Source organism: Pinus tabuliformis, chromosome 1_1 (assembly GCF_031772625.1).
Source record: "Pinus tabuliformis cultivar Carrire ecotype Pingquan chromosome 1_1, CPIR1, whole genome shotgun sequence".
Taxonomy (NCBI): Eukaryota; Viridiplantae; Streptophyta; class Pinopsida; order Pinales; family Pinaceae; genus Pinus; species Pinus tabuliformis.
In genome coordinates, this window is record NC_142297.1 from 492,880,741 (window position 1) to 492,903,548 (window position 22,808).

Sequence of the window (22,808 nt, forward strand, 5' to 3'; positions counted from 1 at the left end):
TGCATCTGATAAGGTAAAAGATGGCCACTTGTTGTTTCAGCTATTGGATCAGGTTGTTGAGGAGGTGGGGGTGGCTATTGTTGTTCAAATCATCACAGATAATGCCTCTAACTATGTTCTTGTTGGTAAACAGGAAAAACACAAGACCATCTTTTGGACCCCATGCGCTGCGCATTGCATAGACCTCATGCTTGAGGATATTGGAAAATTAGATTGGGTCAAAAACACTATATATCATGCCAAAAGCATAACAAAATTTATCTACAATCATACATTGGTTTTGAGCCTCATGAGGAAACACACTAGGGGCAAGGATATTATTAGGCCTGCCATCACTAGATTTGCTACACATTTTTTGACATTGCAATCTATGCTTTCCCAACATAGAAACTTGCAAAAGATGTTTTCCAGTGATGAATGGAATCAAAGCAATTGGTCTAATAAACCGGAAGGCAAAGAATTGAAAAGGAAAGTCCATGAAGAAACTTTTTGGAGAAAGGCAGCAGAGATTGTGAAGCTTGCTGAGCCACTAGTTAAGGTGTTGCGGTTGGTGGATGGGGAAAGGTTGGCTATGGGCTTCATTTATGAGGCTATGGATCAAGCAAAGGAGCAAATAAAGACGGTATACAAGGATAGAGTGGCAAAGTATGGGCCCATTTGGGCAATCATTGATGAAAGATGGAACAATCAACTCCATTGCCCTATACATGCAGCTGGGTATTTTTTGAACCCACGGTATCATTATAAAGCTAAGGTGTCAGGAGCTTTGAGGGGGGAGGTCAGAGATGGACTGATTGATTGCATTGATCGCATGATCCCATTGGAGTCTAATCAGCTGGAGATACACCGACAGGCCAATATCTTTAGCAATGCATCAGGTACCTTTTGGAAGAACCTAGTAAAGATTGCAAGAGAAGCAGATAAGCCAGGTAAACAAAAATTTCAATTTTCAAATTCTTAATAGTTTTACTTTTTTTTTTAAAGTTTGTTAAATCGTTTATAATTTGAAAGTTAGATATAATTTGTAACTTTGTTGAGCTAACTCATTACACTCCTATGTCTTTTGCAACACAATGGTGGGAGGCCTTTGGTGGCCATTGTCCTGAATTGCAAAGGTTTGCAATTCGTATTTTGAGTCAAACTTGCAGTGCATCTGGGTGTGAGCGCAATTGGTCTGTCTTTGAGAGGATTCACACAAAGAAGAGAAACCGTTTGGATCAAAAACGGTTAAATGATCTAGTTTATGTCCAATACAACCTTCGGCTCAGACGAAACCATTTGCTGAAAAAAAGACCTGATTCAGATCCCATTGTGTTGGAAGACATTGATCCAACATCAGATTGGGTAGTGGAGAGTCGTCCAGCAGAGTTTGATCCTAATGAGGATCTTGATTTAGATTTAAATATGGAGACATCAGTTGAACTTGAACATGTTGTTCAACTTCAGCCTGTTCAGTTGAATGCAGATCCCAATCCACTAGCCTCAGTCTCACAGCGAGCAAGGACTCCAGTTGTAGGTGCTTCCTCTGCTCAGCCACGACAGAAGCGCAACCGCATATCTACTCTATCTCAGCTTGCATCTGCTGCAGTTGCACAGCCTGCTAGTGGTACCACTTCTATAGTTGTAGTTGGAGATGATGATGATGAGGAGCCATGGGGCCCCCTGTCTGACTCTGATGATGATGATCCAGAGATTGATCGACATGATCTTGGCTCCTCTGGCAGTAGCTACTAGCCAGTAGTACTGTAGTACTAGTACTGGAGTCTGGTGATCGTCACAGTTTACTTTTGTTGTAGAGGCCATTTCTAGCCTCCTTGGTTATGTGTTTTTTGTTTTGAGTCTTTGATCATGTATGACAGTTGACTATGTATTGCCATTGGGTACCATTTCGATATAATGGATTGGTTCATGAGCCTACTTTGATCATATGTTGTCTTCCATCTATATTATAATGCTGTGTGTTTGGAAACATGAATGAAAATCTTTAAAATTATGTTTAAAATCTTTAAAATTATGTTCTTTTATAAAAAAAAAAATATTTAATGTATTTTTTACAACGACCGAGTCATTGAAATCGAGCCGGCCGAGTCATTACCGTTTCGGAGTCGGAGTCGAAGTCGATCCTCGACCGAGTCGGAGTCGGAGTCAGAGTTTTAAAACTATGAGGAGAACTGAGGACATTAGCAGAGCAAAATAGCCGTGACAGAAAACAGTTGTGTCAAGTGACAAAAGCTATTCCTAGTAGCAAAGCAACAATGGAGGGGTGACGTAGTGCCTATGTCATCAATTTCGAGCCAAGAAGAGGCTGTGCAGAGGCTGAGGGAGGCAAAGACAGGCTCACACAGAGCCACGCAGAGGCCAGGAGGGCTGACGCAGTTGGTTGAGGAAGTTAGTTTGCTAGTGCCTGGACTGCGTAGAGCCTAGGAGCTCTCACCTTCAGGCTGCTGGGGTTTAAGAGGCTATCAGGAAATTACAAAGTGGAGCTGGTGGGGTACTGTTGTCAGAACAGTACCTAATAGGGCAAGGCCAAGGAGGAAGGAGTTGCTACCAAGGGTTTCTAGCCGAGAAATTTGGATCAATGGTCCGCCTGCAGATAAGATCAGAGTGGGAAGCACCTCAACATGGGCAGAAGGATTTCCAGGAGGGAAATCAGGATTCAAAGGGAGTCCAGAAGAGAACTTCCAGACAAGAAGTAGAGAGACTCAACAGGAGTTGAACCGAGAACTTTCAGACGGGAAGTAGAGAGACTCAGCAAGAGTCGAAATGAGAACTTCCAGATGGCAAGTAGAGAGACTCAGTAGGAGTCGAATTGAAAACTTCCAGACGAGAAGTGGAGAGACTCAGCAGGAGTCGAATCGAGAACTTCCAGGCGGGAAGTAGAGTGACATGGAGGAGCCGACAGATGATAGTTGTGCCATGAATGCTCACACGCCACTCGAGCGAAAGAGGGGAGACATCGAGCTGTAGTCAAGAGGACTACAGAAGATGAGGGGCAGGATCCTTGCGGTACTCAACCTCTTGGATTAGACCTGACTACGGGAGCCTCGAAGAGGAGTAGCAGGACTGGCGGTTGTCGGTAGAGACGAATGAGGATGGAGCGGTAGAGAGAGCTACATTGTAGGATTCCCAGGACAACGCGAGGCTAGTAGGCTGCCACAGTACGAGAAGCACGGGAGTGTTGCACCAGTGCAGGATTCCCAGGACAACGCGAGGCTAGCAGGCTGAAACAATACGAGAAGGATGGGAGTGTTGCACTAGTGCAGGATGGCACAAAGAGGTGTGCAACGGGTATAGATGCAGGGAGTTGTTGCAGCAGTGCAGAGGTCAGAGAGGGAGCACTTGCCAGTGACAAAGGGAGCTTCAACTTCAGGAGTGTTTCTAGCTGACAGAGATGTTAGAGTTGGGAGATCAGTTACTTTCTTTTCATTAACTGAGTTGCAGTGCAGCAGTTAGCAGTGGCGGTGCTATGGGCAGCACGATGCAACATGATGAGCGGGGATGCAATGCAGACGCAACAGTGGCAGTGGCAGGGCCATGGGCAGCAGCGCGGATGCAGAGGTAGTTGTCGTATAGATGCAGCAGTGGCAGTGGCAGAGCCATGGGTCGCAGTACGAGATGCAACAGTACAGATGATGGGCAGCATGCCTAGCATCAGGGATTGATGCCAGACAATCAGAGTAATACTCAGTAAGGTGTATTGCTAGAGCACAGTCCTCGCTAAGAGGGAGTGTTGCTTTGGGGTAGCATCGAATGTGCTCTAGCCACAAAATTTGGTGGAGAGGCTAAGGAATATGACATCTCCAATACCCAGAAAGGGTTTGGGCAGATTCTAAACAGTTTGGGAGATATTAAAATAGATAATATTTTTAATGGAGTCCCTAAGTCTAGACTTGGGGAAATTAAAATATTAATGTGAATTAATATAAAACTATGTTAGAATGGTCCAAAAGTCATGGATCAAGCTAGACCTAATCTTAGGTGCTGATTAGGGACTTAATCTTGACCGTTGATTTGTTAATGAGAAGAGTATAAGAGGAGGCTTGAAGATCACTTGGAGAACACACCAAGAGATCAAGATTTCGACTTTCTGGGGCTGGGTTTGTTGAGAATGTTGAGGGAGTGATCTGGAGTTGTAGCTGAGGGGCAGTGAATACAGAAGCAGAGAGGCAAAGATAGTGCTGGGAGGATCAACGTAGTAGCCTAGGAAGCTGACGCAGAGGGCAGAAGCTGGAACTGTCGGGAAAGCTGACGCAGAGGGTAGAAGCTGGAACTGCCGGGAACAACTAGAATTGCTGGGAACTGTCGGAACTGCCAGGAAAGCCAACGCAGAGGGTGTCTGGGTGTTTATCCGTGGGTTCGGCCAGAGCATCTGTCTTCGAAGGAGAGGCACTACTGCCGAGATTTTTCTCTGTTGGGTGAGCCGGATTTGGCACCCAGATTGTATTATGAAACTGCTTATAAATCAAATCTAAGTTGCAAGAAATGGGGAAACGGAAATGAGTTTCCGAAACGGGAAGCGATACGAAGCGCGACCTCCCCAAATTTTGGAAATGAGGAAACACAAATATATATAATAATATATATATATATATATATATATATATATAAATATATTAAAAATTATTATTATATATATGTGCAATCATAAAGCATTAATGATACATTTACATTATATGATTATAATTTATTACATTTAAACATTAAGATTAAATTTACATCACAGTTACTCATGAGTCATGAATGATCACATAATGAAAATAAAAATATAGGAAAATCCAAAATCAGCCTTTATTTATATTAGTATATGAGGCTGCAAGTACAATAAAGACTATAAGGCTGCAAGAACTATAGAGACAAGTCACAAAAGACTAATCCTCATCATAACAATCCTCATCAAAAATAGAAGCAGCACAATGCTCAATAGTGGATGGTAGTGCTGAAGAAGATGATGCACCCTAGCTGAAACAACTGCCAGTCTCCAAGAGAAACGACTTGCTGAATAGTGTGATGAGAGAATGAGACAAACTGCTCTTTTATAACTTTAGAATAGGCTTCTAGAATTTACCGGAAACCTAAAAAAATTTAAAAACAAATTAAAAAAAAATAAAAAACAACACATTACAACTGGGAAACGTGGCTTGTACGGCCTGGAAACGCGTTTCCGGCCGTATTGCCACGTTTCCGTTTCGGGAAACGTGGCAGTACGGCCGGAAACACGTTTCCAGGCCATACTGTACGCGTTTCCCAATTTCGTTTCCGTTTCCTGCCTGAAACGACCCCTCCCCCCACGTTTCCTGCAACTTAGAATCAAATCCTCAGATAGCTGCACTGGTTTTCCCGCATTGGGTTTTTCCGGGGACATTAGTCTAACTGTTAGACTTAGAAACTTCAACATGGTATCAGAGGGTGGTTGCAGACCACAGGAGCACTGAGGATATCAGCAGAGCAGAATAGCAGCAGTAGAAAACAACTCTCTCGAGTGACAGAAGTTGTTCCTAGCAGCAAAGCAGCAAGGGAGGGGTGACATATTGTCTACGTCATCAAGTTCGAGCCAAGAAGGGGTTGCACAGAGGCTGAGGGAGGCAAAGACAGGCTCACGCAAAGCGACGCTGAGGCCAGGAGGGCTAATGCAGTTGGTTGAGGAAGCTAGTTTGCCGGTGTCGGGATTGCGCAGAGCCTAGGAGCTCTCACCTTCAGGTTGCTGGGGTTTAGGACGTTGTGGGTAAATTACAGAGTGGAGCTCGTGGGGTACCGTTGTCAGAAGAGTACCTAACAGGGCAAGGCCAAGGAGGAGGGAGTTGCTACCTGTTAGCGCTTGAAATTTCACCTCAGGCTGAGAAAGGCAAACCTCAAGGCTACATCAAACCATTTAGCCTCGTAGCTAGCCCTACGGGGCAGGAGAAGGCTCTCTCCGGTCAATCTCGGTAGATCTTCAATGGGATGAGATGACCAACAAGGTAACACTGATATTAGGCTAGTAAACTGATTAAAAAGGTTGATTTGGGGTTTTTTGGGTTTTTGGTGGCAAATTGAGGAATTGCAATTTTGGGTGCGGGGATTGGACACAGTTTCTGCAGGGGGTTCCTTGGGGCAAGGTAGGAAACAGTATTGATGCCTTAAAGTGAGATGGATGATCAGGAATGAAAGATGAGGAGCTAAAGAGAGCAAACAATGACTTTGAATTCCCTTTAGACAGTAGAAAACATTGAAATTAAACAAATTTAAAAGCAGAGCATGGCTAGCATGAATTCATACTTTAACACTTCATTTGTTTAATGTGCAGCAGTAAAGAAAGGAAATGAATCACATAACAAAGCTTACAAGAACATTGAGAAACACACCATCAACACATGAGTCCACAAGAATCCCAAAGATGATTGCAAAACCCTGGTCTTCCTTAGCCAAAAATCGCAGAGATACAGTGAAATAATACAATGATAGTTTCTCCCTCAAGAGTCCAACCATGAAAATGAGCAAGAAAGTACATAATATAGATGATCTAACCTCTTTCCCTGCCTCCATGGGTCGAGCTCACTATCCTAGGAGCTGTTTGAACCACTTCTAAACTAAGCACTACAAAATAGGCAGTCAAAACAACTTGCCTCTATAAACTTGGAAATCAGTTCATACATTCAATTTTTACCCTTTACATAAATGAATCTTCTAGAAGTGTTAAACAAGAGTAAAAGTATCTAAAAAGTGTCACAATTACATCCAAGAGGACCATCATTAACCTCAAAAAGTCAAAAAGAGTCAAATCTGCGTTTTCTGGGCTGAACAAGTCAATTCTGGCAAAATCTGCTCAACGGGTCGCGCACATCTGCCTGACGGGTCGCGCACATTGGGAGCTCTGTTTGAGGCACTTGCTGGTGTCAGAATTGGGTGCAGGGTAGCTCGTTGGAAAGGTCTGTGAGTCTATTTTCCAACGCAACTGGAATTTTTGAATTTGGAGGTCATTTGCCCTATCAAAACTTAATTCTCCCAAGACTGGTTTCTGCAACTCAAAAAAGGGGCAGAAAGTCAAATTTTGCATGTATTTTGACCTTCTGGAGGCCCAAAACCCCATAAAAACTCAAGTCCATCCATAGGCATATGTAACTTTGCATAACAAATCAGGAAATGCTGAGTTTTTGTGAAAAGGAGTTGCCATGACAAAGGGTCTCACCGGGGGTGAGACCCGTTGAGGAGCCAAAACCTGTAAATTTCCAAAAAATGCCAAAATTACCCAAAACTTTCAGAATTTTTTGGGATTTGAGCTGTGGCTAGGCTAATGAGTTCCATGATCCTTGAGTGAAGCCTCAGCCAAGATATGGAGGGGATTTGGCTTCTTTCTCTGTTTTTGAGCCTCGGTCAACCTCCTTTGAAAAACTTTCATTTTGGCTTTGCATACATGCATCCTTGCCCAATAATGATTTTTCATATTTCTCAGCAGCTTTTTCTCTTGGTTGGCCTTAGCCAACAGCCTCTCTAAGTATGCATTCATCTGAATGAGCATTGACTCTCGGTCAGCAGGCAATGGATCATCGGGTCTTCTTCGGTTCAAGACTCGGTCACTGCGAATCCTCCATAACTCATCAAGTGCTTTCTCCTCCTCTAACTGTTTGTTCCGCTACTCCAAGTAAGTGATAGTCCATTGGGCACCCTCAAGTCTCTTCTGCAAAGCATCATTTTCAACCCTGAGATGCTGAATGATCTCCTTTGCCTCTCGGCTAGGAGAACTGGCCTCAAGATCAATGACCTCGGTGTCTGGGACTGCTAATGGACCCTCATGAATCATGGGCTGTTTGCCCCTCTGTGCTGATGAAGAGAGCGAGGCCCCTTCCACCTGATGTAGAGATAACACTCGCTGAGCTGATGATGAAGGCGAGACCCCTTCCACCTGTTGTGGAGATAGTACTCGCCTAGCTGCTGCAAATAAGGCCCTTGGGCCTTTCTGATAGGTGACCAGAGGTGTGGAGCTGACATGTCGGGTGACCGGAATATCAGGCTGCTGAGATGGTCCTCCCTCCTCATGAATGACCTCCTCATGATGTGGCTGAGGTAGCACTGTGAAAAACTCACGAGAGATAAACTCCTCCCATGAGATACCCTGCTGTGTCAACTGATGCAAGACTATGAGCTGAGTCAAACCATAATGACATAAGCTCCTGTACTGCTGGGCCGGGGTCTTCCTTTGCAACATGGGCACCATCTTCTGAATGTTCTGAAAGAAGAAAACCGGGATGTTCATCATCCTCACTCGGGTGAAGTGCATCAAGAGGCGAATGTGATATGAGTACACCTGTGAAAATCTGCCCCCACAGGTAAAATAGTGCATAATAAGCCTCATGATGGGAGCATACTCGCTCCGGAGAAATCTGAATGGAAAAACACCCGCTAAATGTCTCAAGAATGATGGCCGAACATAAGGCTCAAAGTGAACAATATCTAGCAACTTGCGCTTAGGCCACACCTCACCAACATTCGGTATCCCTGTAGCATGTGAGATCACCTCGGGTGTCAATGTGAAATCTACCCTTGCTAGATTGACATGTCCATCATGCAAATGTAAAACAAAGAGGCGGGCCAACTCTCTGTGATGTTGAATCCGGGAGATCCTCTCACAAAACTGATAACAAGACATGTACTGAAAACAAGTCACTGCCATGGGACAAGCCTATAATTCTGCCAAAGAGGTGGGCTCCTCTCGCTTATGATGTCCACCCTTACCTCCCCTACGAGGCCTCCTCTGTACCTCAACCTCTGTAGATGATGAATGGTCATCACTTTGCTCATAAGTTTCGGTTTCTGACATGGTTTAGGAGCAAAGTGGACAAACTGAACTGCTGTCTCTGCCTGCAAAAAGTGCTGAACTCTATGCTGTTTCAAGGGGAAAAAGACATGAGGGAAATGTCAGGGGAGGGATCTTTTAACAAGGAATGGGAATATATAAATATAACAGGGAATTTTTAAGGGAAATGTTGCAAATCATTATGCATATAGGAATACATATTTATAATTGGGAAATCATTTGCAAAGATCATTGTATATGGGAAAAAACATGTATGAAAGTGAACATGGGAATATGCTTACATGCATTAATAGGGGAAATAGGGAAACCATACACACAACATGCTGACATATTTACCAACATTCTTGTTTTATTTACACATGCATATGGTGGGGGAAACTAGGGTTTTGAATTTTGTTTTTTGATGCTTTGGGAGAAGGGTAGGGTTTTCATTTTTAGTGATTAGGGATGGGGAAAGATTTGCATTTTATTTGTAAAATACTATGGGAAAAGAGATGAACATATAAGTGTGAGTGAAAGGGAAAGGAGGGAAACAAACCAAAGGGAAAAATAACTTGAAACAACATAAACCCTAGCACCATTTGCTCATTAACATTGCAGCCATATAAGGAGTTCCACTTGCAAAATTTTAATCATTTTAACATGTTCATGACACCCACCATCATAACCAGCAATTAATCCATGTTTAGAGCACCTACCTCGAGCAAATTGATAGCTTGGAAGGAGTTTGAGGTAATTTGTTTGAAGTTTGCAGCAAGGCGGTTCAACGGGTTGCGCACCACCTTCAACGGGTCGCGCCCCTTTGACGGGTCGCGCCCGTTGTTTTTCTGAATGGCGGGAGACCCTCTGACGGGTCGCGCACACCCAATAGGTCGCGCACCTGGCTCAACGGGTCGCGCACCTGTCTGCTGCCCGAAATTGCTCTGCCGTTGCTCCTTTCTCACAATCGCTCTCTCAAACCTCTCTTGCAAGCATTAGGATGCACAATGAGAGTGAAAGGAGGGAATTTAGGCTTTTATGGATTTCATTTGAAAAAATTTCATTCATAAACCCACTTTCTAATGTTTTCCTTTTGACACTTTATAACACTGATTTTTGGTTTCTTTTATCCTGATTTTGACTTATTTGAGTGCTTTGACTTGATTCTTTTTGCAGGTAGATCATCTGAGGGATCTTGGCAAGGGGACCAGGGTTGCAATTTGTCCGCTGAAGACTTTTGAAATTTCATCACTTATTTACAAAAACTGAGAAAATGACCTTGGCTTTAAAAACAGAGTTTTTAAATCCAAGGTGAAAGTTCACTGTACAAGATAAAAATATCGGAGAAACATGTTTGCAATCCTCCCTCTGGCTTGCTGAGTACTCATGGATTTCCAAAGACATGACCTTGCAGAGATAAATGACCAAAACCCTAGACCTAGGACTTTGACCTCAAGACAAATCAAGACAAGCTTGAAAAACTTAATGACTGATATGACCTGATCCAGCAAAGCCAAGAGGGGTATAAATAGACCAGCTCCTCCATCAGGGTTATGACATGCCTAACGGGATGCAAAATTTGACACTGATGAGACACCTACTAATGCAAATGCAAAGAGCTTTGATCACTGATGGAGGGCTTTCAAGACCGACACTAACACTACCAAGGGTTTCTAGCCGAGAAATCTGGATCAATGGTGCGGCTGCACATACGATTAAAGTGGTGGGCATCTCGACATGGGCAGAAGGATTTCTAGGAGGGAAATTCGAACTCAGAGGGAGTCTAGAAGAGAACTTCCAAACATGAAGTAGAGAGACTCAATAGGAGTCGAACCGAGAACTTCCAGACAGGAAGTAGAGAGACTCAACAAGAGTCAAACCAAGAACTTCTAGACAGGAAGTAGAGAGACTCAGCAAGAGTCGAATCGAAATCTTCTAGACGGGAAGTGGAGAGACTCAACAGGAGTCGAACCGAGAACTTCTAGGCGCAAAGTAGATAGACTCGAAGGAGTGAACAGATGATGACTGTGCCATGAGTGCTCACACGCCAGTTGAGTGAAAGTGGGGAGATATCAAGCTGTAGTCAAGAGGACTATAGAAGATGAGGGGCAGGATCCCCGAGGTACCCAATCTCTTGGATTATACCTGGCTACGGGAGCCTTGAAGAGGAGTAGCAAGACTGGTGGATGTCGGTAGTGACGAACGAGGATGGAGCGGCAGAGAGAGCTACAATGCAGGATTCCCAGGATAGCGCGAGGCTAGCAGGCTGCAACAATACAAGAAGCACGAAAGTGTTGCACCAGTGCACGATGGCACAAAGAAGTGCGCAACGGTGATAGATGCAGAGAGTTGTTGCAACAGTGTAGAGGTCAGAGAGGAAACACTTGTCAGCGACAGCGGGAGCTTCAGCATTAGGAGTGTCTCTAGCATGACAGAGATGTCAGAGTTGGGAGATCAGTTACTTACTTCTCAGTCATTGAGTTGCAGTGCAGCAGTTAGCAGTGGCAGGGCCATGGTTAGTAGCACGTATGTAGAGGGAGCTGTCATACAGATGCAACAGTGGCAGTGGCAGAGCCATGGGTGGCAGTACGAGATGCAACAGTACAGATGATGGGCAGTAGGCCTAGCATTAGGGATCGATGCTAGATGATCAGAGTAATACTCAGTAAGGAGTATTGCTAGAGCACAGTCCTCACTGAGAGGGAGTGTTGATTTGGGGTAGCATCGGATGTGCTCTAGCCACGAAATTTGGTGGAGAGGCTAAGGCACATGAGATCTCCAATACCTAGAAAGGGTTTGGGCAGATTCTAAACAGTTTGGGAGATATTAAAATAATTAGTATTTTTAATGGAGTCCCTAAGTCTAATCTTAGGGAAATTAAAATATTAATGTGAAATAATATAAAACTGTGTTAGAATGATCCAAAAGTCATGGATTAAGCCAGATCTAATCTTAGTCATTGATTGGGGACTTAATTTCAGTCGTTGATTTGTCAATGAGAAAAGTATAAGAGGAGGCTTGAGGGTCACTTGGAGAGCACACCAAGAGATCAAGATTTTGACTTTTTGGGGCTGGGTTTGCTGAGAAAGTTGAGAGAGTGATCTGGAGTTGCAACTGAGGTATAGTGAATACAGAAGCAGAGAGGAAGAGATAGTGTTGGGAGGATTAGAGCAGTAGCCGGGAAAGCTGACTTAGAGGTCAAAAGCCGAAACTGCCAGAAACGCTGACGCAGAGTGTAGAAGATGGAACTGCCGGGAAAGTTGATGCAGAGGGTAGAAGCTGGAACTGCCGGGAACAACTGGAACTGCCGGGAAAGCCAACACAGAGGGTGTTGGGGTGTTTATCCGTGGTTTCGGCCGGAGCATCTGTCTCTGAAGGAAAGGTACTACTGCCGAGATTTTTCACTGTTGGGTGAGCTGGATTTGGCACCCAAATTGTATTATGAAACTGCTTAATAAATCAAACCCTCAGATAGCGGCACCGTTTTTCCTGCATTGGGTTTTTCCGGAGACATTAGTCCAAAAATAACGGTGTCATTTGTGTGCTTGTTTCTGTTTCCTTCAGTTGATGATCTGTAATGTGTTGAGCATGTACTTTTGTTTATTTTTAGTATTTACATGGTAAATAACTTGTTAATTAATCAGAACAAGTAGGAAGGAATAAATCAGAAAGTACATGGAGGGTTTTTAACTATTAGACTTAGAAACTTCAATAATAGACACATCGAACAAGAGGGAGAGCAAGTTCATTGGGTAGATCGAGCTATCTAGTTACAAAGATTCAATAGGAGGGAGTTGGAGCTAGAGCATCAGTGATGGAGGGAGCTACAGTAGTGACTTCCGGTGAAATTCTTGTGCCAGAGAGTCAGCAACAAGCGGGTTGCATTATTTCTCAGTGAGGCTCTGTAGGGCTTGCGCAAAAGGCTTTAGAGAGAAGTTCAATTTAGTTGGGGAGGAGGTCAATTCAAGTGTTAGTGGTCGGAAGAGGTTCCAGGAGATCAAACCAGTCATCTCCAAAGGTTGAGTCAGGTAGAACAACAAATTTGGAGCATTTCCATAGGTAGTGCAAGTAGAGTCTACGTAGAGGCAAACACAGGGGTTTCGAACAACCCAATTTGTTCCAGTTTTGGAGCTGAGATTAGTTGTTGGGTGAGACAAATTGTCTCACTAATATTTTGGCCAGATTATTTTGCTAGATGATTGCTAGTTTGGGTATCCAGTTATTGTACTTAGATTTTACTACTGCATAATAAACTAAACCCCCATCTGCTGCACCAGTTTTCCTAGTTGGGTTTTTTTGGAGACTTTTGTCCGAAAATATTGGTGTCACTTTATTGTGTGTGCATCTATTTTCTCAGTTCCAGTGTATTTTCCGCAGCGTAATTTTATTGTGAAGAATTACAATGTGATTTATTCATTATAGACCGTAACAAATAAATGACATAATTAATTAGTTAGAAGAATAAATTCCAGTTGCTGCATTTCAAGGAATTTTCACATGGTATCAGATCATTGAAGACCAGATCGGAGGCTCAAAAGTGAAGGAGAAATTTTGCAGCTTCAGAGAGAGTTTCTGGGCAGAATTTCTCTGATCTACGCATAGGCCAGCTGGTAGTGCAAACTGCAAAGGTAAGGGTTTGATTTTCAGGGGTAGCCAACAGAGAAATTCGAATAGCCTCAAAAGCTGAGGTTAGCAGGAATTGGATTTGTGGGGAAGTAGTTCCGGTGAGAAGATTAGTAAGTTCGTTGCACAGATCTGGTTGTAGTGATTTTGCAATAGTAGATCAACATTGGGTGGAAGAGAAAAGCACACAGTAGAGGAATTTCCAGAATTTCTCAGTGGTTTTCGAGATCTAGTTTTCAGGAGGAGATTGTGATTTCCAGTTGCAATAGGCCAAGAAGTTTTGCCAGTTGATGCAGAGGGTAGAAGCTGGAACTGCCGGGAACAACTGGAACTGCCGGGAAAGCCAACACAGAGGGTGTTGGGGTGTTTATCCGTGGTTTCGGCCGGAGCATCTGTCTCTGAAGGAAAGGTACTACTGCCGAGATTTTTCACTGTTGGGTGAGCTGGATTTGGCACCCAAATTGTATTATGAAACTGCTTAATAAATCAAACCCTCAGATAGCGGCACCGTTTTTCCTGCATTGGGTTTTTCCGGAGACATTAGTCCAAAAATAACGGTGTCATTTGTGTGCTTGTTTCTGTTTCCTTCAGTTGATGATCTGTAATGTGTTGAGCATGTACTTTTGTTTATTTTTAGTATTTACATGGTAATTAACTTGTTAATTAATCAGAACAAGTAGGAAGGAATAAATCAGAAAGTACATGGAGGGTTTTTAACTATTAGACTTAGAAACTTCAATAATAAACACATCGAACAAGAGGGAGAGCAAGTTCATTGGGTAGATCGAGCTATCTAGTTACAAAGATTCAATAGGAGGGAGTTGGAGCTAGAGCATCAGTGATGGAGGGAGCTACAGTAGTGACTTTCGGTGAAATTCTTGTGCCAGAGAGTCAGCAACAAGCAGGTTGCATTATTTCTCAGTGAGGCTCTGTAGGGCTTGCGCAAAAGGCTTTAGAGAGAAGTTCAATTAAGTTGGAGAGGAGGTCAATTCAAGTGTTAGTGGTCGGAAGAGGTTCCAGGAGATCAAACCAGTCATCTCCAAAGGTTGAGTCAGGTAGAACAACAAATTTGGAGCATTTCCATAGGTAGTGCAAGTAGAGTCTACGTAGAGGCAAACACAGGGGTTTCAAACAACCCAATTTGTTCCAGTTTTGGAGCTGAGATTAGTTGTTGGGTGAGACAAATTGTCTCACTAATATTTTGGCCAGATTATTTTGCTAGATGATTGCTAGTTTGGGTATCCAGTTATTGTACTTAGATTTTACTACTGCATAATAAACTAAACCCCCATCTGCTGCACCAGTTTTCCCAGTTGGGTGTTTTTGGAGACTTTTGTCCGAAAATATTGGTGTCACTTTATTGTGTGTGCATCTATTTTCTCAGTTCCAGTGTATTTTCCGCAGCGTAATTTTATTGTGAAGAATTACAATGTGATTTATTCATTATAGACCGTAACAAATAAATGACATAATTAATTAGTTAGAAGAATAAATTCCAGTTGCTGCATTTCAAGGAATTTTCACATGGTATCAGATCATTGAAGACCAGATCGGAGGCTCAAAAGTGAAGGAGAAATTTTGCAGCTTCAGAGAGAGTTTCTGGGCAGAATTTCTCTGATCTACGCATAGGCCAGCTGGCAGTGCAAACTGCAGAGGTAAGGGTTTGATTTTCAGGTGTAGCCAACAGAGAAATTCGAATAGCCTCAAAAGCTGAGGTTAGCAGGAATTGGATTTGTGGGGAAGTAGTTCCGGTGAGAAGATTAGTAAGTTCGTTGCACAGATCTGGTTGTAGTGATTTTGCAATAGTAGATCAACATTGGGTGGAAGAGAAAAGCACACAGTAGAGGAATTTCCAAAATTTCTCAGTGGTTTTCGAGATCTAGTTTTCAGGAGGAGATTGTGATTTCCAGTTGCAATAGGCCAAGAAGTTTTGCCAGTCAGCCAATGTGAGCTTCAGGAGCAACAGATCGTGTGACAAATTCTGTAGGACTTCTAAAAAGTTGAGTGAGTTGCCCAGTTGAGGTAGCGGGCAGAGTGAATACCAAAGAAGGGATATCCGAAGGAAATCAGTAGCAATTTGCGCATTTCTAGAGGTAGTGCGAGTAGCAGAGAGAGACCGAGCATGAAAGGGAGGAGATTCTTGTTTATTTCCCAATTTTGATTTTTCGCAGAGATGGTTGGATCAGGTCTTAGAGATTAGGATAGGCTTGATGGAGCATCAAACTATTGTGTGTGGAAATCCATAATGACTTTCCTTCTAGATGAGCATGGTCTAAATACGTATGTAGATAATGTTATAGCCGTACCTATAGATCAGCGACAACTAAAGAACTACAATAAGGGGATAGCTAAGGCGAAGAGGACGATCCTCAATGTAGTTAGAGATCATATAGTTCTGCATATATTTGGCAAGAATACTACCAAATAAATGTGGGATGTCATTGCAAAGGGTTTCCAAGATCCTTCCAAGAATCAGAAGATGTTTTTGAAGGAGAAGCTGAGAACTACCACGATGGAGAAAGGTGAGGGAGTGACTCCTTATCCCACCATGTTAATTTTAGGTATGCTATATGCTTAGAGCAATTTATTTCAATTTTCACAATCAGCTATACTTGGGGAGAATGCCACTTATCCCGTAAAAGGAATTCAGACTATTACTGTTCACTTAATCAAGGTCAAACCCTTCATTCACAATAAGTGTTGTATGTACTTGATTTGAGAAAGAACCTGGCCGCTATTTTTGTGATGGGGGATAAAGGTTTCAAGGTGAAATTCGTTGATGGGAAGGTTCGTGTTTGGCAAAGGAACCTGAAAGATGCATTTACACTTGGGTTTAGGGTTAAAGGTCTCTATCAGGTTGGAGGAAGTCCTTCGAGAGCTATAACTTGCGATACTTCTCTTCAATCCGAATTATGGCACCGAAGATTTTCTCACCTTCATTACAAAGCCTTACCTGATGTAAGGAAGATGGTCACAGGTATGCCTGAATTCAGCTTAGATCATGAAGGAATTTGTTAGGGTTGTGCAACTGGAAAACATACTAGGAGACCATTCCCCTCAAGTGGAAGTCAAACTATTGATATTCTTCAATTGATCCATTCTGATCTATCAGGTATGTTTCCCATAACATCTTTGGGAGGATATTTGTACTATGCAATTTTTGTGGATGACTTCTCTCGTAAAACATGGATTTATTTCTTAAAGAAGAAGGATGAAGTGTTCAAATGGTTCTGCTCTTTCAAAGACTTGGTCGAGAATCAAACATGAAGAAGATCAAAATATTCAAGACCGATAATGGGACCGAATATGAGTCAAATGAATTCATTGACTATTGTAGAGAAGTTGGCATTAAGAGGAGACCACTATTTCATATACTCCTAAACTAAATGATGTTGCCGAGAAAAGAAAGAATCGAACTATCATAGAAGCCACCCGTGCCACACTTCATAGCCAATGTCTACCAAAGTTCTTATGGGGAGAAGCTGCCAACACCACTGTGTATGATCAAAATAGATGTCCGCATCAAGCATTGGAATTCAAGAAACCTGAAGAAGTTTTTAGTAGTAAGAAACATGATGTTTCTCATATTAGAATTTTTGGTTGTCCCATATATTTTCATGTGCCAAAAGAGAAAAGAAACAAGCTAGATGCTTATGGGAAGAAAGGAACGTTTGTGGGCTATAGTGAAACTTCGAAGGAATATAGAATCTATGTGCCTGGTCAAAGAGAAGTGGAAATAAGTCATGATGTCACTTTTGATAAAGATTCTGCCCTTGGGAAAGTCTGAGATCTTCCTATCCCTAGGAAGGACTGATGATGATGATGCCAAAAAGCTGAATGGATCTCTGTCAGATGAATCGAAAGCCCTCTATGGGATGAAGCAAGCCCTTAGGGCTTGGTTTGAAAGGATTGATAACTATCTTATGAAGTTGGGATTTACAAGGAGCGAAGCTTACTCGAACCTATACTTCAAGGTTGAAAAGGACATGCCTCTCATTCAAGTCCTTTATGTGGATGATCTCTTTCTGATAGGTGATGACCCTCTCATTCACCAATGCAAGAGGGAGTTGGCTTCCAAATTCGAGATGAAGGACCCAGGACTGATGCACTACTTCCTAGGGCTGGAGGTATCGCAAAAGGCAGATGAAGTTTTCCTTTATAAAGGAAAATACATTGTGAAGTTGCTTGAGAGATGTGGGGTGGTGGATTGCAAGTTGGTGTCTACTTCGATGGAACTCAACTTCAAGAAGCTATGTGGAAGTGCTGTTGGGCCTGGATTAGCAAACCCTTCCGAGTATTGACAACTTGTGGGGGCCCTAATGTTCTTGGTAAACTCTCGTCCTAACATATGCTCCGTTGTGAAAACGTTGAGTCAATTTATGGTTGAGCCTCATCACATTCATTGGATTGCTGCTAAGAATGTCTTGAGATATCTCCAGGGCACAATCCATTCTAAACTGAGATACACTGCTGGGAATTTGAGGCTACGTGGATATACTGATGCTAACTAGGTTGGTAGTGTGGTGAATCGTAAGAGCACGTCTAGGTGTTGCTTCATTTTGGGGTTTGCTTTAGTATCTTGGACGAGCAGGAAGTAGAAATTGGTTGCTTTAAGCACAGCTGAGGCTGAATACATTGCTGCAAGTATGGCTTTTTGTGAAGCTGTTTGGTTAAGGAATCTCTTTAACGAGCTATTTGAGCACGTGTTGGATACCATCGTGATCTTCTGCGACTACCAGAGTGGGATTCACCTTTCAGAGAATCTTGTGTTCCACGACAGCTCCAAGCGCATTGATATCAGGTACCACTTTATCCAGGGTATGGTACAACAAGGAGCAATAAGGCTTCATCACATCAAGACGGATAAGCAGGGTGCAAACATTCTCTTGAAGCCCTTGGGGAAGGTCAAATTCTTAGCCTTCTGAGGGAGACTTGGAGTCACAGACAGACCCTCCTATGAAGGTCCCATATGAGTTGGACACTAAGCTCTAGGAGCTCCTGGGGGTTTGAGGTACTTCTTGGAGCTATGAGCAACCATAGGGTGAGTGGTTCACCTTCCCCTAGTGGTGCACTATGTACAAGTGAGTGGTTCACCTTCCCCTGTGATACCCCATGATGGTTGACATGTGTGTAGGGTGAGTGGTTCACCTTTCCCTACGATTGCGGATGCATGTACGTAGGGTGAGTGGTTCACCTTCCCCTACAAGTGACATATGATGAGTGGTTCACCTTCTCCTATGGCATATGAACAGGATGAGTGGTTCACCTTCTCTGTCGATGCCCCAGGATACATCCTACCCATGGAATCTGGGACTCATGGGAAGTACCTCTCATCTGGCCAATGAGTTGGGAAAAGTGATTAGGGACCATAGCACTATCGATGGACGCATCATGTATTACCATACTCCCTATGACTGGAATGCATGGTGTTCAACAACTTGATCTGGGATCATTTACTGACTTTTGTCAGTGAAGAGTGGTAAGGTCTTGTGATTCACTCTCGATCAATTCTTCATTTTTATTTCATGGTTCAACAGAGCAGAGTAGTGATGACAAAGATGGTATATGATGACAGGATGGCATGATGATGTCAGATGGATTGGCAAGTGGAATTCTCCCTAGTTGAGAGCGAGTATTAAAATTGGCAACTAGGGCCAAATTCCACCTTGGGACAGCTCATATGATGGAGATGATTATTGCATTGGATTCCCCTTTCCGAGAGGTCCAAATTTGATATAAAGATCATCTCATTCGGACTAGCAGAAGTGGAATTTTTAATTTATTCTCTCATGCACAAATTGTTAAGGTCGGCCTCAGCATAATGTAGGCTCAAGAAGCCTAATGGATGTGTCCTTTCACCCTCAACGAATTGTATAAATAGGAGTGACCTCTCTCCTCATTTGGACATCATTCACTTGCACATTCTTCTCTCTCTTCTTCTGATTGGGTCGTACAACTATGGGGCAGCGTCTCTCTATCTCACATGTGTGGTTGTAGGACGAGTTTTCTGGGACAGATTGCTGGCTGAAAATTTCAGAGTTCAGGGACAGTTTGACCAGCATTGACCAGGGTGTTTTTGACCAAGTTTGACTTCGATTTTGGGTGGAAAAGACTGATTTTGGCAGGCCATACAGCTAGGCACAAAACTGAGAATTTATGGGCTAAATCACAGAACCAAAGTTGCAGAAATTTCAGACTTTTGGACAGCGTTGACCAGTGTTGACCGAGACCATCATCATTTGACTTTGAACTTTTGGGGAAATTTCTGTCTCAGCAGGCCGCAGATTTTGGCACAGAAACTGAGGTTTTCTGAGAACTTTGACTGCGGACCAAATTACACGTTGACCATGGAAAATTACAACAGTTTTTTCTCTCCTTTGACTGATTCTGACTGGACTTTTTTCGGCTGATTTTGACCTTCTGATCAGGACGAGTTTGACTGGATAAGAACAAGTTGTTTTGAGGACTTTTTTTGCTATTTTGCCCAGCATTGACTTTCTGGTTAGGGCTGATTTCACAGCAGAATTTGACAGGGCTGATTTGACTGTGTATTGGGCAAGTGAATTTGATTTTTATACTCTTTCTCTGCTGAACTATTGAATAATAATAAGAAGATTTGATCAAAGGGTTTTCCCCACATTGAGGTTTTTCCCTGGCATGCGCCAAATCTGGTGTCCTCTTATCTTGGCTTGTTTTCTGCATTTGTTTTTATGTTCTATCTTCATTTACTGTCAATTACTGTCAATGTGATTAAGTTTATGTGATTGCAACTGGAAATAATTGGAAATTGTCGTTGGGTTGCTAAAGGAACATTGAAGTAAATTGGAACATACCATTGTTATCTAAAATTAACAGACCTCCATGACCATATCAAGATATTATAATTAATTATTATTGTAATGTGTGATGAAATAGGTGAGAGTGGTACATGTATTTCGCACATGGGTAGCATAAGTCAGGATAACCATGTGCTGTGTTGCTACAACGTTATTAGGAATATGTCCTTTTCAATTCTCTCCACTATATCAGGCAGTATTTATCAATTACCAGAAAATCTGATAGTTCTGTCAATCTGCTCTTCTTCAACTTCTTGAAGGAATTTCACTCCTTGTTCTTAGCACCTGGGTACATAGTAACTATGATACACCCTTTTGGTTCGTTATATAAAATGTCTATTGAAAAGTTATTCTCACATAACATTCGGTTACTTTAAGACAGTGAACTTAGAAACATGATAATCTGGGACTTGCACTTTTTGAATTAAAATTTTAATACTGTGAGCTTGTACTATATCTCTTTGGCAATTCCCAAGAGTGTCAGGTATTCAGAGTCGATACTAATTTGAAATGTACTTGTTCTTGTTGGCGTTTCATAAAACTTCTTGTATGGCAGGTACAAACTTCTGGTCTGAGCTCAACGCTTACATCTTCTATTGACAAAGGGCCCTATTTGAATGTCTCTGAAGATGGAATGGTTAGCACCGACAATAATATTTGTATGGATTCTGAAGGAGATGACAGAGTTATGGAAGAATTACTTTTACCTTCAAAATCATCTACGAAAATATCGGGTGAAAATGAAGGTGTAGATGATGAACAACCACATGCTGCAACGGACACTCCCTTTATGCAAGAACCAAAGCTTGAAGAAGGCAGTGTAGAATATTCTCAGCTTAAGCTCTCAAATGGGGAAAAAGGGTCTATATTTGAAATACGCATTAAAAGTTGTGCAGAGTTCATTGTTCTTCAATCTGTTTTACGACAACTTTTGAACCAGGTCTCAATTTCTTTCATAATTAATTGTTATTAAAGACGAAATTGGGCTATGACAATAATTAGTCTTTTCTATTTAGATGTTTTTCGGGACCCAAAATCTATTGGAAAAAGTGATCATAGTAGATGCTCGCTCGTTTATTTCTAGCCTTCTAAAAGGAGTCGAATGTTGATGTTTAAGAATATCTAAAGACATTTATTGAGGTTATTTTCTGTGTGCAGATGCAGGCTACTACACAAGGTAAAACTGTATTGAATGTGGGGCCAAAAAATTCAGAAACTGATGTTTTTTCTCAATTTGGAGGAAACAAGGTCATAGATGTACACAAGACTTCTGAAGATGATTTAACTTTCTGCAACTCTGATGGTTGTGCACATGTAAATGCGAAAACTGGTCCATCAAACGAACATGTAGTGCAGAAGCAAAGAACCAGCGATGACATTTCAAATAAATTAGTACCTATAAAGGCCTTAATGCAACTTTCTCGGCAACAAAAGCGTTCGATGTGGATTCTGGCCTATATAGCCATTGTAACTACATGGCCTTTAGTCGGTTCAGTTCTCGTGTTTAATTTTAAAAGAAAGGTTAAAAACATGTGGAGTGCAACATGGCATGGAAAATAGTTGTCCCTTTAGGATTGCTCAAGTATGGTACATTGACAGATGTAACCGTCTGCTACGAGTACAGTTTCTCAATTTATGCCCATATGAATCCTTTTTCGTTATCGTATGTTGTCATATTGTTTGGGAGAACATGCCCCCATCCCTGAAAGGATAAACTTCGTATATAATGATTAAATTCACTTTAATATCCTGTCATTATTTTACGTAGAATGAACACAATCTTTTTACATTAGTTCACCTTTTACTCAAGGAAGATTAAATGTCGTGTATATAAGTATATGGTTGAGCCGTTGCACGTGAGTGCATGGTTTAGCGGTTGGGGCTGATGGCTTATTCACTCCCCGCCCGTGTTCGATCCCTATCGTGATGTTGCACGGCAGCCATTTGTATCATCGTGAATGTATATTGATATATGGTGTTTGATGTTGATTGATATGACAGATATCAGCTTTTATATATGTAAAAATGTTATACATACGGGCCTAATAAATGCTTCTTCAGGGAACTAGCCACCCCCATTTTAAAAAAGTATATGGTTGAGCCGTAGTTTAACTAGACGGAGAAATTGCCTGGAAAGTTATGGAAATTCGGTCATATTTAGAGAAAATCTGGCAAGATTTTTGTAAATTCAAGTTATAGTTGTTAAATTTCAAAATTTTAGGTGTCCTAGATGTTTTTGATGGTGCTGAATCCATTTCCACCATTAAAAACATGATTCAAACACTGTTTCTACAAGATTTTTTGAAATATTTTTGCCTGGATTCCGAACACTTTTGACTGTCCGGCAATTCCTCCGCCTCGTTAAACAACTCCTATGGTTAAAAGCCTTCATTATTGTTATGACCTTGGAAACACAATAATATCAGGAGCTGAAAAAATGTAGTCCTCTGTATGTTGAACCTATAGGGGATTTATGCATTGAGGCTGCGGCTAACTTTTGACAAAGCAATATGCTAGCACGAACAAGCACTATAATGGCAACTTGACACTACAACGGTCATCGTCATGTCATGCCGGTG

At 42.1% G+C, this 22,808-nt stretch overlaps 1 protein-coding gene across 3 annotated transcripts in view; it reads left to right on the top strand.

Moving 5' to 3' along the window:
- LOC149213932 (medium-chain fatty acid ethyl ester synthase/esterase 2-like) overlaps positions 1-21,974 on the top strand; it is a 424,233-nt gene extending 402,259 nt beyond the window's left edge. For all 3 annotated transcript variants that reach the window (XM_089392144.1, XM_089392145.1, XM_089392146.1), the window contains 2 exons: positions 20,786-21,169; positions 21,388-21,974. In XM_089392144.1, coding sequence (XP_089248270.1) covers positions 20,786-21,169; positions 21,388-21,789 — 786 coding nt within the window. In that variant the 3' untranslated portion in view covers positions 21,790-21,974. The remainder of the gene's footprint in view (positions 1-20,785; positions 21,170-21,387) is intronic.
- The last annotated feature ends 834 nt before the right edge of the window (positions 21,975-22,808 follow it).